At 43.2% G+C, this 15,278-nt stretch overlaps 1 protein-coding gene across 1 annotated transcript in view; it reads right to left on the bottom strand.

The window, feature by feature from the left end:
- The window catches only part of SLC5A12 (solute carrier family 5 member 12), a 254,456-nt gene extending 240,909 nt beyond the window's left edge, over positions 1-13,547 (bottom strand). Inside the window, exon 1 of the mRNA XM_069221239.1 lies at positions 13,044-13,547. Coding sequence (XP_069077340.1) covers positions 13,044-13,400 — 357 coding nt within the window. The 5' untranslated portion in view covers positions 13,401-13,547. The remainder of the gene's footprint in view (positions 1-13,043) is intronic.
- Positions 13,548-15,278: the final 1,731 nt, after the last annotated feature.

The following is a 15,278-nucleotide window of genomic DNA, read 5'->3' as shown; positions in this document are numbered from 1 at the left end:
AGATGCCACCAGCACAGTCTAGTCAGTATCCACTTACCACTGGTCAAGTGGTCACTCCAGCAAAAGGCCCCTTGCAAATAACATCAGGAAATCTAAGGTCATGCAATCTGTACCATGTAACAAAACAACTGAATGCCTGAGATGAATCTCATGTTTCGTCATGATTACCTGGAGACCAAAGCACACAAGTAGTTAGAAAAACATGAATTCCCCCACTTTTCCTTCATGATATATCTCTCTCTATATATATATATATATCTGCATCTATATCTATATATATATATATATACAAGGCACCCTGCCATGGGGCTACCTAGGGCCTACCTTAGGGGTGTCTTACATGTACGAAAAGGGAAGGGTTAGGCCTGGCAAGTGGGTACACTTGCCAAGTCGGATTGGCAATTTAAAACTGCACACACAGACACTGCAGTGGCAGGTCTGAGACATGATAACAGGGATACTAACGTGGGTGGCACAACCAGTGCTGCAGGCCCACTAGTAGCATTTGGTTTACAGGCCCTGGGCACCTCTAATGCACTTTACTAGGGACTTACTAGTAAATCAAATATGCCAATCATGGATAAACCAATCAACAGTACAATTTACATGAAGAGCATATGACCTTTAGCACTGGTTAGCAGTGGTAAAGTGCTCCGAGTTCCAAAGACAACAGCAACAGGTCAGAAAAAATAGGAGGCAGGAGGCAAAAAGATTGGGGATGACCCTGCATAATGGAAAATTCCAACAAATACAATGGACCTTTTCGACAATACACCCAGAATCTGGAACAACATCCATATATCCATTAGGAATGCCCTGACCCTGTTCCAATTTAGAACAGATTGTAAGACACCTCTTTCAGGAACACTGTATTACAATGCACTACCCATCTACCCATCCCAGCTTCCTCTCTTATTGCTGGCATTCAGCTTTCTTTTGACCACATACAGCACTCTGCTACCTTTTGGCTAGATTTGTGCCATACAAATATTATACACATACATACATCACATTCAATGGGGTTGTAAGCAGCCTAAAAACATGTTCTTACCTGATTTACCTTCTTGTTCTCAAGATTGTAGATAATGCCTGCACACCTATTCTGTGGAATTGCAAGTCCATAATCTATTTGAATAAGGAACTGCGAATGGAAGAAATTACGAAACAGGCTGCTGAAGAGAGGATTGATTTTTAGGTGTGAGATGTTTAATGTTCAGTTGGATGTCATAATAATTTATTGTTTACATCATGAAAATTGGGTTGGACACTTCTCACAAAAATGCATTGGGTTTGCTTCGTGAACCTTTCTTCTGATGGTGTGTTTTATACTTCCTTAATACAATTCTACCATTTTAAAGTAAAATCAAAAATGTATTTTGAAGAAAAGAGTGAGATTTTGTCAGTGGAGTGATGGAATATTTTTGACAGAGCTTCAGCCCCCATTGGACCACATATTTCCTCCAGAAGATTTCAGTGTATTTGAGTTACTTAAGCTTTATAAACCCACAATTCTCCGAGTGTTAGTTTGAAAATTTGTCAAAATTTACACCCCGAGTTTGCTCGGTGATCCTTCTGATCCATCTTGTATGTGCTGCAGGTGGAGTGGCACGCATAGCATGATAAATCCGGAGTAAAGCAAGGCAGCGCTAATCGCTGCCTTGTGTTACTCTGTGGCATGGAGGTGTGCTATGGGTGAAGTGTGTGTGTTCCCACAAATTGATCACTAGTCTGTCACATTTCCAGATTTACCAATAGGCCTGGAAATATTTCAGAGCTGTACGCCTCTCCAACAGAGGTCCAAGGATGAGACATATCTTTTTTTTCTTCTTGCTGTTTCCTCTTTCCGATTGTGCTGCATTATGCAGCACATGTAGAAAGAGGAAAAGACCTCTGACAATAGTTGTTTGTCCCTTCCTGCATAGCAACAATCCTGTCTGCAATGCATGCATGCCCCATTGCAACATGACAGCACTGGCGCTAGGCAGCCAAAAGTGCACCATCGCTAGATGAGGACAGCAAAGTACTGCACTATGGTAAATACAGCGGATTCCTGCTCTTCCACTTTCATGCAGAGCTGTTGGCTTGCTGTGCTGCACTGAGAAAATGTTTGATAATTATGACCCCAAATTGTGGCAGTAAGAGAACCAACCTAAGAAAGCAATTCTCTTTCACTTGTAAAGACATAGGGCCTCATTACGAGTCTGGCAATCCCAAGACCACCAGATTCATGATGGTGGTTGGACCGCCACACTCCTGGCGGACCAACAGCCAGCTAACAGTCCTGGCAGTTGGGCCGCCAGGGGACAGCTGCCAGTGCCAGGAACATGGTTCCCAATGGGGTGGCGGCAGTCAGAATTGTGGTCATCCACAGCGGCGCTGAGTACAGCACCGCTGTGTTGATCACAACTCCTCTTTCCATCAGCCTTGGAGTTCCCACCATGAAAAGGCTGGCAGAAAGGCAGTGCTGAGGGCTTCAGGGGGGGCCCTGCACTGCCCATGACCATGGTGTCATTCTACCTTGTTATTGAAGCAGTTGAGCTAATCTTTGAAACAGAAGTCTTATGTCTGAAAGACCAACAATAGGTGACTAATAGCAAAAGCGCCTGTATCATCTGTTCAAAATGAGTTGCAAAAAGCACAGAGCCAGTTGCTCCACTGAAACAACATTGGCCATAAGAAAAAGACCAACTTTACTTTGCAGATTTTACATAGCCTTGATTGATGAACTAACTCCTTGATGGAGAAATCCAGAAGTCACAAGGGTTACAATGCGCTGCAGCCTTGGCTATTATAATGGGATGCTTCTTGACACAAATCAAGCAATATGGTTCTCTGGTCCAGTTCCAGGAATTGCAGGCATTACTAATCAAGGAACATAGCGGTGGCATCATTTAACTACAGCCACTAGACCCTCCTTGCATAAGATATATCAGGAAAGGCCCTGATACTGGTAAATACATTTTGCTTATCTCCTCCCTTGTCTACCAAGCCTCCGCTTGTAAGGCATTGTGCCCTTACTCGATTGATCTGCATTATTATACATGTAGAAGTAACACACACATACATTGGAACCACAAAGAGATTGCTAGCATGACCCCAGCAGGTCCAAAATTCATATATCACATTTGTCAAAAGGAGCAACACATAAACCATCTCATTCATAAGGCTTCATTAGCTACCTGTTATTATTGTGCTATCAGATGAGTAGATGCTTGACTTTTAAAACTTCCAGAACTATCATTTAAGGAATATAATTTGTTTTCAATTTTTCAAGAGCGCTCTCTGTTTTAGGATTATCGGAAAGGCAAAAGGGCACAGAATCCCGCATCTTGACATTGACAGAGTGTAGCCTATATAATCTATATTAGCATGAAATGTTTATAAATTAATGTGTGATACTGCCACATAGAAATTGTAATAATAGCAATTTTGCTTAAACGTGCACTTGAATTATGACCACGAAGAGTGGCCACCAATGTATACGCATACTAATAATGATGACCAAAATGTTTATGTTATGTTCAATTAAGCTTATATTAACATTTGCGTTATCAAATCTGTATTGAAAACTTCATAGGCCTTAAGTAAGCATGAGCTGCAGCTTAGCTGCTCGGCTCTCATATTAAATGCATTTTTTTATTTTTCAGTGTGCTAACTCACAAGGGGCCATGACCCGGCATGTTCTTTTTCTTTGACTTGGAAGATTAATGTAACCATGTTAAATCCGTTCTCAGGCGCATTCTCTATGCCCATGGAATAAATGTTATAATATATTGAAACAATGTAGATTAATGTAATGTACAAGGTCATTCAAACCGGGGAAGACAATGGAACTGCTGACCAAAAGATGTACAAAGAATTGCCAAGGGATGAAGTAACACCGGATGTGCCACCTCTGAAGACGTCAATTACGAAGACCAATCAAAGACTTGTAAACCAATATGGGGTGACAATTAGAATTACCTAATGTGCTATATGATAGGTTAAAGATAGTGGGGTATAACAAATGTCCAATAGAATTTTGGGGGAATGTACTACGAAAAGGGATAAAAACCCATGTCACAGAAAGGTCATCACGGCGGGTTAGGGAATGCTATTGATTTTGTCCAGAAACTCTGTCACTCTGTTTGGTGACTTGAGATTTATTAAAACCATCTTTACCCTTAGTTTGTCCTTTTACACTTTACCTCCTTATGAGGGAAGTGCCCTTTTATCCCTGAGCTGAGTTCTGACTGATGGCGTTTTGACTGATGTCCTGAAGACAAAGACTGAACCTGTACGCTGACCTAATCTTTGGAGGGTAATTATAACAATCCATTTGTGATTTGTCTGTTTGCTTTTCCTTTCTAGGTACCAACTGCTTACTTTTGACAGAGACCTTAGCTAGATGTTTTCTAAATTGGTGTTCTAAATTGTTTAGCATGAAGCCCAACATGTGAATGATAATCAGTGGATAGAATAGGTGTTCACCAATCTGACGCAAATAGACAAACAACCAAGACTATGCTTTGTTGAACTGACGCAATATTGACACTCTGCTAAACTTGATCTATGTTCACGCCGTGTTCTCGCTTTATTGAAATCTTATCAAAGTTGCCATATCGTGACTATGCTATTGTGTTTCTTGGTGTTGAGATTAACACAGTTGCTTATAGATTGTAACTAATAGGGAAACAAATTCATAAAATTCTATTAAACTGGTGTGGTTATTCATGGCTGCAAGGTCATGGTAGCGTCGTTGAGTTGATTAATGACTTTGACTAAAGTGAAATGCATTGTTGTGATAAATATTGATGACATTATTGATATATTGATTGATATACAGTATTGATTAACTATCTCGTCCTACGGTGTCTCTCAACTGGGTCAAAAGATTCATTGGCCTAAAACGAGTCTTGATGTGAAATAAATTATCAAAAAGGGACGCGTTAACCCCTTCGCTGCCAGGCCTTTTCCCCCTCCTGTGCCGAGCCTTTTTTTGTCTATTTGGGGGAGTTCGCACTTAGGCCCTCATAACTTTTTGTTCACATAAGCTACCCATGCCAAATTTGCGTCCTTTTTTTCCAATATCCTAGGGATTCTAGAGGTACCCAGACTTTGTGGGTTCCCCAGAAGGAGGCCAAGAAATTAGCCAAAATACAGTGAAAATGTCATTTTTTTCAAACAAATGGGAAGAAGGGGCTGCATTTCTCTTTCTGCTTCCAGCGCGATGGGAGAGACCCTGTGACAAATCAGCGCGCGCTGACGTCACAGGGGGGGGAGGGGGGTTCAGGGTGGAAGGGGAAGGGCTTCCCCTTCCATCCCTGACTTGGGGGGTGGGGGGGAACCCCACAGAGGGAGCGCTAGCTCTCCCTCTCAGCTCTGTGACCAGGACGTAATGGTTACGTCCTGGGCACAGCAGCACTGTGCCTCAGGACGAAACCATTACGTCCTGGGCACAGAACCGGTTAACAACATCAATAACAAATATTGTTGTAGACTGGTCAACCTTATTGAACTATTGCCCATCAATCCTTCAACATTTCCCTGCTTACACTGAAGAAAGTACCAAAATAGACAATCAATATATACAATTTATTGAATTCAGCAACATCCTGTACTTTCATCAAACTAGTTTATACTCACCCGGCAGCACGTATATACTACTGGCCACAGCAACTAATGACAGTCGTCTGGGCATATCTGTGCTCACTGCGCCACTGCACTGAAGCTAGGTTGGCTAATGAGGGGTGATACCCTAAAACTGCTCCCAGGATGTTTGTTTCCATTCCAGGGAGGACCTGGCCTGGCAGTTCAGACTGGACTGTTCCAATGAGGAGCAGGGTCAAGACTGATTTGCCTATGGCTGGATGCAGATTGGGATGGCTTGGCATGTTGCCTTTTGTAACTTAACAATATATTGTATCTGATCTCAACTCACTTCATTAGCTCCCAGTCAAGAAGAGATCTATGATTAAGATAACTCTTGGCCTCTGTCATAAATCTATTCATCGCCTTTCCCCTCACTATATGATGAAGCATTTTATTAAATAGATTCCCTTAAGAACTCTTTGAACATTCACAAATTGGGATGTGTTCTTGTCAAAGACCCCAAAGGACAACATTTGCCCTCTCCCCACATCAACAGTTAATAAACCACCAGTAGCATAAGATTGCTGATTTTCAATGGCTTGCGGGTGGTAATAGTTATGTTGCATCATGATTGAAAAATATAAAGAAAATAAAAAATGGCCTTGATGTGCTAGTGCCAGTGGAGCTTTCATACATTTTCTTCCCTTATTGTTCCTAGTCAGTATTTGCTTCATTGTACCTAGCCTCTCCCATGATTGATTTCCCATATTCTTTTTTATTGCTCTCTCCCCATGCTTCTCTAGAAGGCATCATAGATGCCCTGGGAAATATGTGGAGAAAGTAAGTCAGACCCATAATATTTTTGGATATTCTGCACTCTATATGCTTTGTATAAACTAGTTTTCCAGATGTAATGCCATTGAATGCATATGAACGAATCGTATCCCCGGACTACTGTCTCATTTTCTTCTTGTTTCTTTTTTGGTTCCTTGCTTTCTCCATTTCTCACACATGTTCCTTCATTTAAAGTTGCTGACTTCTTCTATAAATCTTGTTGTCTCGGTTGTGAGAACTGTAAGAAGCTCAACTTCTCATTGTACGGTTGCTGTAAAAGTATTTCATTCTTCAGAGGCTGACATAAAAAACAATAAAATATTACATTCTAACTTTCTTCTGCTTGTGTGGGTGTTCCTATATTTTTTGTACTTACTGTTAAGATCTGGAATTCTCTTCCTTAAGACCATTGATCCTCTTCCAATCTGATATATTTCTTGAGGCTTTTTACAAACGTCATCATTTCATACCTCAAAATGATCTTTTGCTTTTGATTCTTACTCAGGATCTTCCTTTGATTAAAGGTGCTCTTCTGCAAGGTCTTTGCGGTTTAAAAACACATAAATCAAATCAAATTTCAGGTTTCAGTGCTATACAAGAAATAAAGAATACTGATAAGTGAGACTGAACCATTAAATTGTGTGTAGTTTCAATTTGTCCATGTATAGTTTAGCCGAGTTTGTGGAGATCTGGGATTGACTTCTCTATTGGCTGGGGAGCAGAACCTTGATTTACATATGTGTATGGCAGGCATGGGCTGCAGACACTTGCACAACATACACAGCTACAAAATATACTGTATGGTCCATGACTGTTGACAGTTCTGCAGTGAAGCTGAACACACAGAAAAGACCTGCCGGTTGGAATCCCTGAGAACTGATGGAAGTTTGCGATTGATTTATTATTCAGTGGCACATTAGGGTTAAATCAAAGTCCATTGACCTATGTTCATTACTCTGCCTGTGGTGGGATAGTAACCTTTATGTAGCAGATACTGACAGCAGTAAAAAGTTCCGTCATTGTTGTTGCTGACTATGTACAACCCCACTTTTTTGACATTTAATTTCAGCTGAAAGAGGGTGGGATTAGCAATAATGAATAAGGAATAAGATATTTGTATTACATTTCTAAAGCAAACATTCAATTGCACTTGCATTTGGGTGAAGTCACATAGATTATTTTGAGTTACAAAACAAGAAAATAACTTGGATGAGCATTATGAAATGTATACTGTCTATTAGAATTACCATCATAATGAACTGTCTTTCATCAGCATATATGTGAAAGCTCACACTCAAGGATAAAGTTAAAAGTACAATGTACAAGTATCTTCTTTTGTTCTGGAGAAATACATTTAAAACAAAACTTTCAATATGAAAGGTGATCCATGCCTTTTCAAATGCTAGGTGCACCTATGTCTTATGATGAACCAAATATATGTGTACAATTCGTTTTGGAAGTTCAGTGAGAATGTTGGATTCTAAACTTGGATGCATCTCTGTGTTTTGCAATAGGGGCTTCACTGTATCTTACAGGCTATGACTCCTCCAGCCAGAAACCTTGATTACGCTTCAACTCCATCATGGTGCTTCATCATGCCTTCTATTGCTATCAAGTTTCAAAATCTTTCCCACTTCCCATTTCCCAATCGCAAAACCAGAGATAATACTCTAATGGTGAGGATAATGATGAAACAGTTTAAACTTCTGAATAGTTGACCCTTGCACTCTATAATCCCTCTTTAACCTTTCCAGAAAAACTTCTACTTCAACACAGCAACGAAAGCTAGGCTGGTCGTCCACCAAGCATAGAGACAGAAAACATCCTTGATACAGCTCACATAAGGTCTTGGTCAATTGTTGGTGATTTTTAAAGAGTGGAGGTCCTCTGGGGGTTTGTAGAGTCTGTCCAATGTTCAAGCATCCCCTCAGGGGCGATTGTCTAGTATTGGTTGCAGCAGGACTTCAGTTCTCGAGCCTTGGATCTTCTTTGTTGCTGGTGTTCTTTTGTCCTTGGAATCTGATTTCTTGGTCTAAGGGTACCCACTAAATACAGTATTTAGTGGGCATTTTAGGGGGTACCTAGTAGTGACCAATGTGTCATCTACCTTAGGGTGGCTACACCCACTAAGTGACCACTTCCTGTGGGCAGAGGTCACTCCCCTAAACCTGATTGGCTATTGTCCTTCCATGCAAGATGGAGGAAAATGAAATGGAGGGGTCACCTTGAATACAACACCTTGGTATAGGAAAGTACCCTCTTTTTGGCATGTTACCCCCAATTTCTGCCTGATGTCAGAGTGTTTGACTGTGTCACTGGAATCCTGCTTATGCGCTCTCTCCTCCAAATTGTGTCACTGCATACTGGTAACCCAGTATTTCATCCCAAATTGGCATACTGGTCACCCCTTATAAGTCCCTAGTATTAAGTGCCTAGGTACCCAGAGCATTGGGGATCAAGGGGATCCCTATGGGCTGCAGCATTTCTTTTGCCACCCATAGGGAGCCCATGCAAAGGCTTCTAAAGGACTGCCATTACAGTCTGTATGAAATGGTGCACACACCCTTTCACAGCCATTTACACTGCACCAGGTCACTTGTACCAGGCCTTCCAACTGTGAAGGCTGGGTGCAGAATATCTGTGTGCACTAGCAGAGGTACCCCCATATCGTCCAGGACCATTTTCCCAGATTTGTGAGTGCGTGGACACATGTACAATACATAGGTCACTACCTATGTACAGCTTCACAATGGTAACTCTGAATGTGTTTGGTATCAAACATGTTGGAATCATACCGCAAGGCTTTTGCAAGCATTGGTTGTATGATTCCATGCACTCTGGGGGCTCCTTAGAGGAACCTCAGTACCGCCATTACAGCCTTCTGAAGTTTTCCAGGCAGCCCCAGCTGCTGCCACCTCACAAACAGGTTTCTGCCTTCCTGTTGCTTGAGCAGTTCAAGCCCAGAAAGGCAGAACAAAGGATTTCCTTTGGGAGAGGGATGTTACTCTTTCTCCCTTTGGAAATAGGTGTTACAGGCATGGGAGGGGTAGCCTCCCAGAGCCTCTGGAAATGCTTTGAAGGGCACAGATGGTACCCTCCTTTCGTAATCCAGTCTACACGGGTTCAGGGACCCCAAGTGCCTGCTCTGGCTGAAACTGGGCAAAAGGAATGGGAGTGACCACTCCCCTGTTCATCACCACCCCCGGGGTGGTTCTCAGATCTCCTCCAAAGTGTCCCTGGGTTTTGCCATCTTGGATTCCAAGTTGGCAAGCTACTTTGGGAGCAGCTGAGTGGCCAGTGCCAGCAGGTGACGTCAGAGCCCTCCACTGATAGGTGCTTACCTGTTAACTGACCAATCCCCCTTTCAGGGCCATTTAGGGTCTCTCTCTTGGGTGGTTTTTCAGATTCAGATTGCAAAACTCCAGCAGAAATCCTCTGCATCCTTTTCTTCACCTTCTTACCAAAGAAACTGCATCTGGACCCTCCAGGAACTCCACAAATGCAACAAAGAAGCAAAGACGACAACATTGTATCTTCAGCTCCTGCCAGCAACAGCAACTGTTTTCAGGTCTTGCATCCTGAGAGGACAGCCAGTCTTCGGCCTGCACCAGAAGACTGAAGGAATGTCCATTGGAGTGAAGGAGTCACTTCCCTGCTTCAGCAGGCACCCCTCTGCAGCGAGGACTGGTAGCTTTGGTCCCCTCTCCTGAAGAAGTGCATGAATCTGGCAACATGGGTGGTAGACTGAAGTGATCCTGACGGTTTGAATTCCAGCTGTTCAACTTTGATGGAGGTAAGAGCTTGCCTCCCCATGTAACCTATACTCCCTTGAGCCACGTGTTTTGAAGTTGCCAAAGCTTTTTGGCATCCTAGCACAAATTTTCTCATGCACCGTGCAGCTCCAGCCACAGCACTCCTTCCTGTAATGCACAGCCTCCTGCGTGGTTCTCCGGCGGCGTAGGATCCCTTTGTGTAGAGCTGCATGGGTCTCATTTTGCACCTTCTTTGTCCCCGTGCTGTGGGACTCCTGTGCACGCTGCCTGGTCTTCTGTGGTCTCTCTGAGTTGCTGAGAGCCTCCTGTGTCTCCACCTCCTGGGTAGAGGCTACCAGGTCCCTCCTGGTCCTGGGCAGCGCCATTTTCTGCTAACTGCGAGCTTTGCATGTGCCAAAGCTTGTTTGTGGAATCCAGCAAAACAAATCAGACTGCAATCATCCATCTGGCATAGGACATCATCTGCACCATCAAGGAACCCACATCCATCTTCTTGGGTGCAGTTCTGGCTGTTCTTCTTCACTGGTGGTTCTTCTTTTGCACCTTCATCCGGATTAGCAGGAGCTCCTGTTCTCCCTGGACTCTTCAGTGCTTCTTGGACTTGGTTCCCTTCTCCCACAGGTCGTCAGATCCAGGAACCCATCATTGGTGTCTTGCAGTCTCTTCTGGTTCTTGCAGAATCTTCTATCATATGTTATTCTGTGTTCTAGGAAAGTTACTGTGATTTATTCCTACTTTCCTGGGCTCTGTGGTGGGTTTTATTACTTACCTTTGGTGTTTTCTAATACTGCCAGCGCCCCTCTACACACTACACTTGCCTAGGTGGGAAAACGGCTTTCGCATTCCACTATTTTAGTATATGGTTTGTGTTCTCCCATTTCTAACTACTGTGAGCCATTTCTTCATTCCAGTGTATATACTGTGTATATTACTTACCTCCTAAGGGAGTATATTCTCTAAGGTATTTTTGGCATTTGTCCCACCGAAATAAAGTACCTTTATTTTTGTAATATTGAGTATGTTCTTACATGTGTGTGAGTACTGTGTGACTACAGTGGTATTGCATGAGCTTTGCATATCTCCAAGTTAGGCCTTAGCTACTCGTCCACGCTACCCCTAGAGAGCCTGACGTCTAGACACTGGTTATATTTCACTAATAAGGGATAATTGGACCTGGTATAAGGTGTAGGTTCCCTAGGTACCCACTACAAACCAAGCCAGCCCTTCTACACTTGGGGATGGAGAAAGCCAGGGCTGGCCATTCCTCCTGTACTTTGTCTGGTTTCCTGCTGCTGCTCCCACCAAAAGTGGGGATTTACAATAGGGGGCGGCCATATGCTGCTAGCAGAAGGCCCGGGGGTTGATTATCAAGGTTCTGATTATCATTATCAGAAAGCCCTTTCAAGCTTGATAGCAGGGCAGTGCACATTCCTGAGGGAGGGTGGTGTTAGCACCTCCACCAAGGAAGGGCTTTGTTCTGAGTCTCAGAGAGCTGGATCTCTCACCCCTGGGGCTCCGAAGTTTTTTCTGGTGGTGGCAGGCAGGGTAGTTAGCTTTTGTGGAGGGAACCTCTAAGGTGACCCCTCTGTACATTTTGTAATACATCCAATATTGGTACCAGTTTGGATTTATCATTCTCGTTTTTTTGATACCAATCAACCCAGGGCTCAGAGTAGCAATCATGTAGCTGTGGAATTCATACTGACCATTGTACAGCAAATGTATTAAAATGACTGCCCTGTTCACTTGCTATGTCTCAGGTTTGGCAAGCACACAACATGGGCATATTGCTCATGCATCTATGCCCACACATACCATATAGTAAACCCTGCCTGAGGGCTGGAAGGCTTGCCAGAGGGGTGACTTACCTATAGTGCATGCAGTGTGCAGTGGAAATGGCACACAGGCTATGTGCCATGTTGAGTTTGTCTTTTAGGATTGCCTCAGAACACTCTGCCTGCAATCGCAGTGCAGGGTGCTTCTGAATGCATAGGCCTAGAGGGGGGCACAATCTGTGCTGCTGCTCTCAGGGGCCTACCCTTAGTACCCCATACCCTGGGTACCTAAGTACCATTTATTGGGAAATTATAGTGGCAGCTAAAGGTGTTTCCAATTGTGCCAATGCATCACAAAAGTTTTAGGAAAAGACATCTGACCCAAGGAACCTGGTTAGCAGGGGCCCTGGGCATTATTAACAGCTTTGAGACCACATCAAATACCATGCAAAAATTTGGGGCTAACCATGATGAAAGAGGCCTTTTCTCACCAGTAGCGGCTCCTGACACATGGAGGTGGCGGGGTGGCACGTGTGGCCAAACATACATGCGTACTGAGGGGGAGTGCTGTGCTCATCACAGACTGTGGCCCAACCCCTTCTAGAATACAACAATATTGTTATATTGTAGAAGTTTGGCAGCTGCTGCTGCTGGAGGGGGGGGGGGTGACGTTCCTCTGCCCAAACAGAGGAGCCGCTTCTGTTTCTCACACTGTTCTGTGTAGTCAATTGTTTCTGTCCAAGCTTATAAAGCTTCTCAAAACCGTGATTATTTCACCTGCATCTTTCTTCTAGGAAGCTTTTTCCCTCATGGGCATTACAAAATGATAAATAGCATCAGATAACATAATGAATAACCTGAACCCGCTATTGGAATACTCCCACGCCCGGGATTTGGACATATGTGGTACTGTCATTTAAGCTGTGCCATATAAGTGGCAAATTACAATTAAAAAAAATGTTTTTACAGTTGCAAAATTCATATTCAATATTATTCTCTACATCCAAGGATCGTTATAGAGAAGCATATAACAGGTTATCGCGCACATTTTCAGCACATCAATGTAGAAGAATATATTTCACTGCCTTACCTGATATGCACTGGTAATTCCAGACCTGTAGAACACGGGCACAAAGAGTTCTGATGTAAGTATGGTGACGAATAAGTAGGCAACGAAGAAAATAACGTAAGATGCCCCAAAGCGATAAACGTCCGCCGGTGCCCCCAAAACTGTAACCGCGGACATGAAGCTGGCTGTAAGGGAAAGAGCCACTGGTCCACATGTGAATTGTTTACCGCCCACTAAAAAATCATCTGTTTTTTTTTTCTTTCTCTCCTTGATAGCAAAAAATATTCCAATGCTAGCAGAAACCACGAGAAGTGCCGCGAAGATAACATAGTCCCAAGCCACAAAGGTTTTTCTGGTAGGTGGTATGAAATTCGACATTTTGTTTGAGTAACTTTTGCAAATTCTATATTTTCCTAAAGGATGCCAAAACAGCCAAAGACTGTAAACTGCAAGGATAATTATTTTTTAAAGGGTTTTAAAACTGTTATAGCTGTAAAATGAATTATAAAATTAACATGCAGGAGATGTCTTCCTCGGTCGGCCAGCACATTCAAGAGAAATACTGACGTGTTCAAAGTGTATCACCGTCAGGTGAAGTCACATATTGACCAATACATCATTATACTCAGTTAAACATTAAGGCAATTGTAGCAATCATTTAAAAAAGGGCAATCGCTTAGCTTTGTACAGTTCCAGAAACTGAAACCATTACTATTAGGCTGCCAAATCTTTTGAGTTAACAGTTGTTACACAACTTCTTTATTAGCTACTCCGAGTCCTCAGCATTACGATAATTGCATTCAGGACCATATCATGAAAGTATGCACCCATGCAGGACACCGCTAGACACCTTGTGTAATATTTATACTCCTTTTGTGCCATTTTGTAACGCAAATACAGCGCAAACCTAACTCCATATTTATATTTTGAAGTAAGGCCCATCTAATGTCAAAACATTGGATTTTTGCACCATTTTTTAGATGCATGAAGCTACCTTGCGTCAATGAGATGCAAGTTAGGCATTCCCATCTAAAAAATGGTGCTAACCCCAGAGCCCCATATTCATCCCCCACGCTAAAATGACGCACAGGTGGGAGGAGGGGCTAAATAATAGTGCAAAGATTGCTTTGCATTATTATGTAACAAATGGGTGACCAGGTGTTAGGGGACCCGTGGATGTGTTTCCTTGGTTGAACACCATGGAATGGGTCCACAGGTGCCCTCTTCAGCCCCAGGAACACCCTCACTCACACCAGACGGACACCGGAAGATGGGTGACTCCATCCCAGGTAAGTATAGATAAATATATATTTTTTTAATTGAAGTGCCATCAGGGGCCCAACGTGGGGCACCGGGTACAAAGGCCAGACACTAGTCCCCTGTACTGGCCATTGGGGTGGCAGGCATGACTCCTGTCTTTTCTCGGACAGGAGTCTTGTGGTACGGATGGTTTTGCATCAGGAAATGGCGCTAGGCTGGTTAGAGGCATTTTTTTTGCCTCTAATCAGCCTAACATCATTTGTTGGTGCAACCCCTCCTTCCCCCATACCACCACCCCCACCAGGCTAATGTAATTTTCCCAGTCGATAGCCCACCCTTTGTGCCAGCTTGTGGGATTCCATAAATTTGGCACTCGACTGGGGCCCTGGAATCACGCAAGCCGGTGCTATACTTTTTGACGCAAAACTGCGTTTGTGCAGTTTTGCATCAAAAAGTATAAATATGGGCCCTTATTTTAAGTGACTGCACTTTCTAAAGCAAATACATTTAACTTGGGATTTCTCCAAGTTAGTATATGAGAATGCACAGCTCGGAAACACACATGCTGTTATTTCTTCTTGTTGTGCTGTGTTGTCTGCAGCTTATGCACAACGGAGCAAAATGTTCAAGTTAAATACACAATAGACAATGTAATTGCATAAACATAGGCAGACCTAGGTGTCCTTTGAACCTAAATACACAAATGTATCCTATGAAAAATGTATACAACATGTGCATGGATTGATGCATGCAAAAAGAAATCAGGTGCCCTTTTATACAAAGGGTGTACTTTTCCTGATTGAGCCCTATTACAGTGAAAACGCTGCCCACAGGGCAGCAGCAAACTTGTGCTGCACTGGGGCAAGCGCATTCTAGCGACATACGGAGTGTCTGCTTCAAAGCTTCTTCTGTTTTTTACTGTGCAGGGGGCAACCCACCTGCACTTAAAGAGAGATCCCTTTGCAGGTGGGTGAAGTGAATGACTGCTCCTGCCTG

The sequence above is a fragment of the Pleurodeles waltl genome, chromosome 3_1 (assembly GCF_031143425.1).
Source record: "Pleurodeles waltl isolate 20211129_DDA chromosome 3_1, aPleWal1.hap1.20221129, whole genome shotgun sequence".
In the NCBI taxonomy this organism is placed as follows: domain Eukaryota; kingdom Metazoa; phylum Chordata; class Amphibia; order Caudata; family Salamandridae; genus Pleurodeles; species Pleurodeles waltl.
Note: the sequence above shows the minus strand (reverse complement) of the source record. Positions and strands in the feature narration are given on the sequence as shown.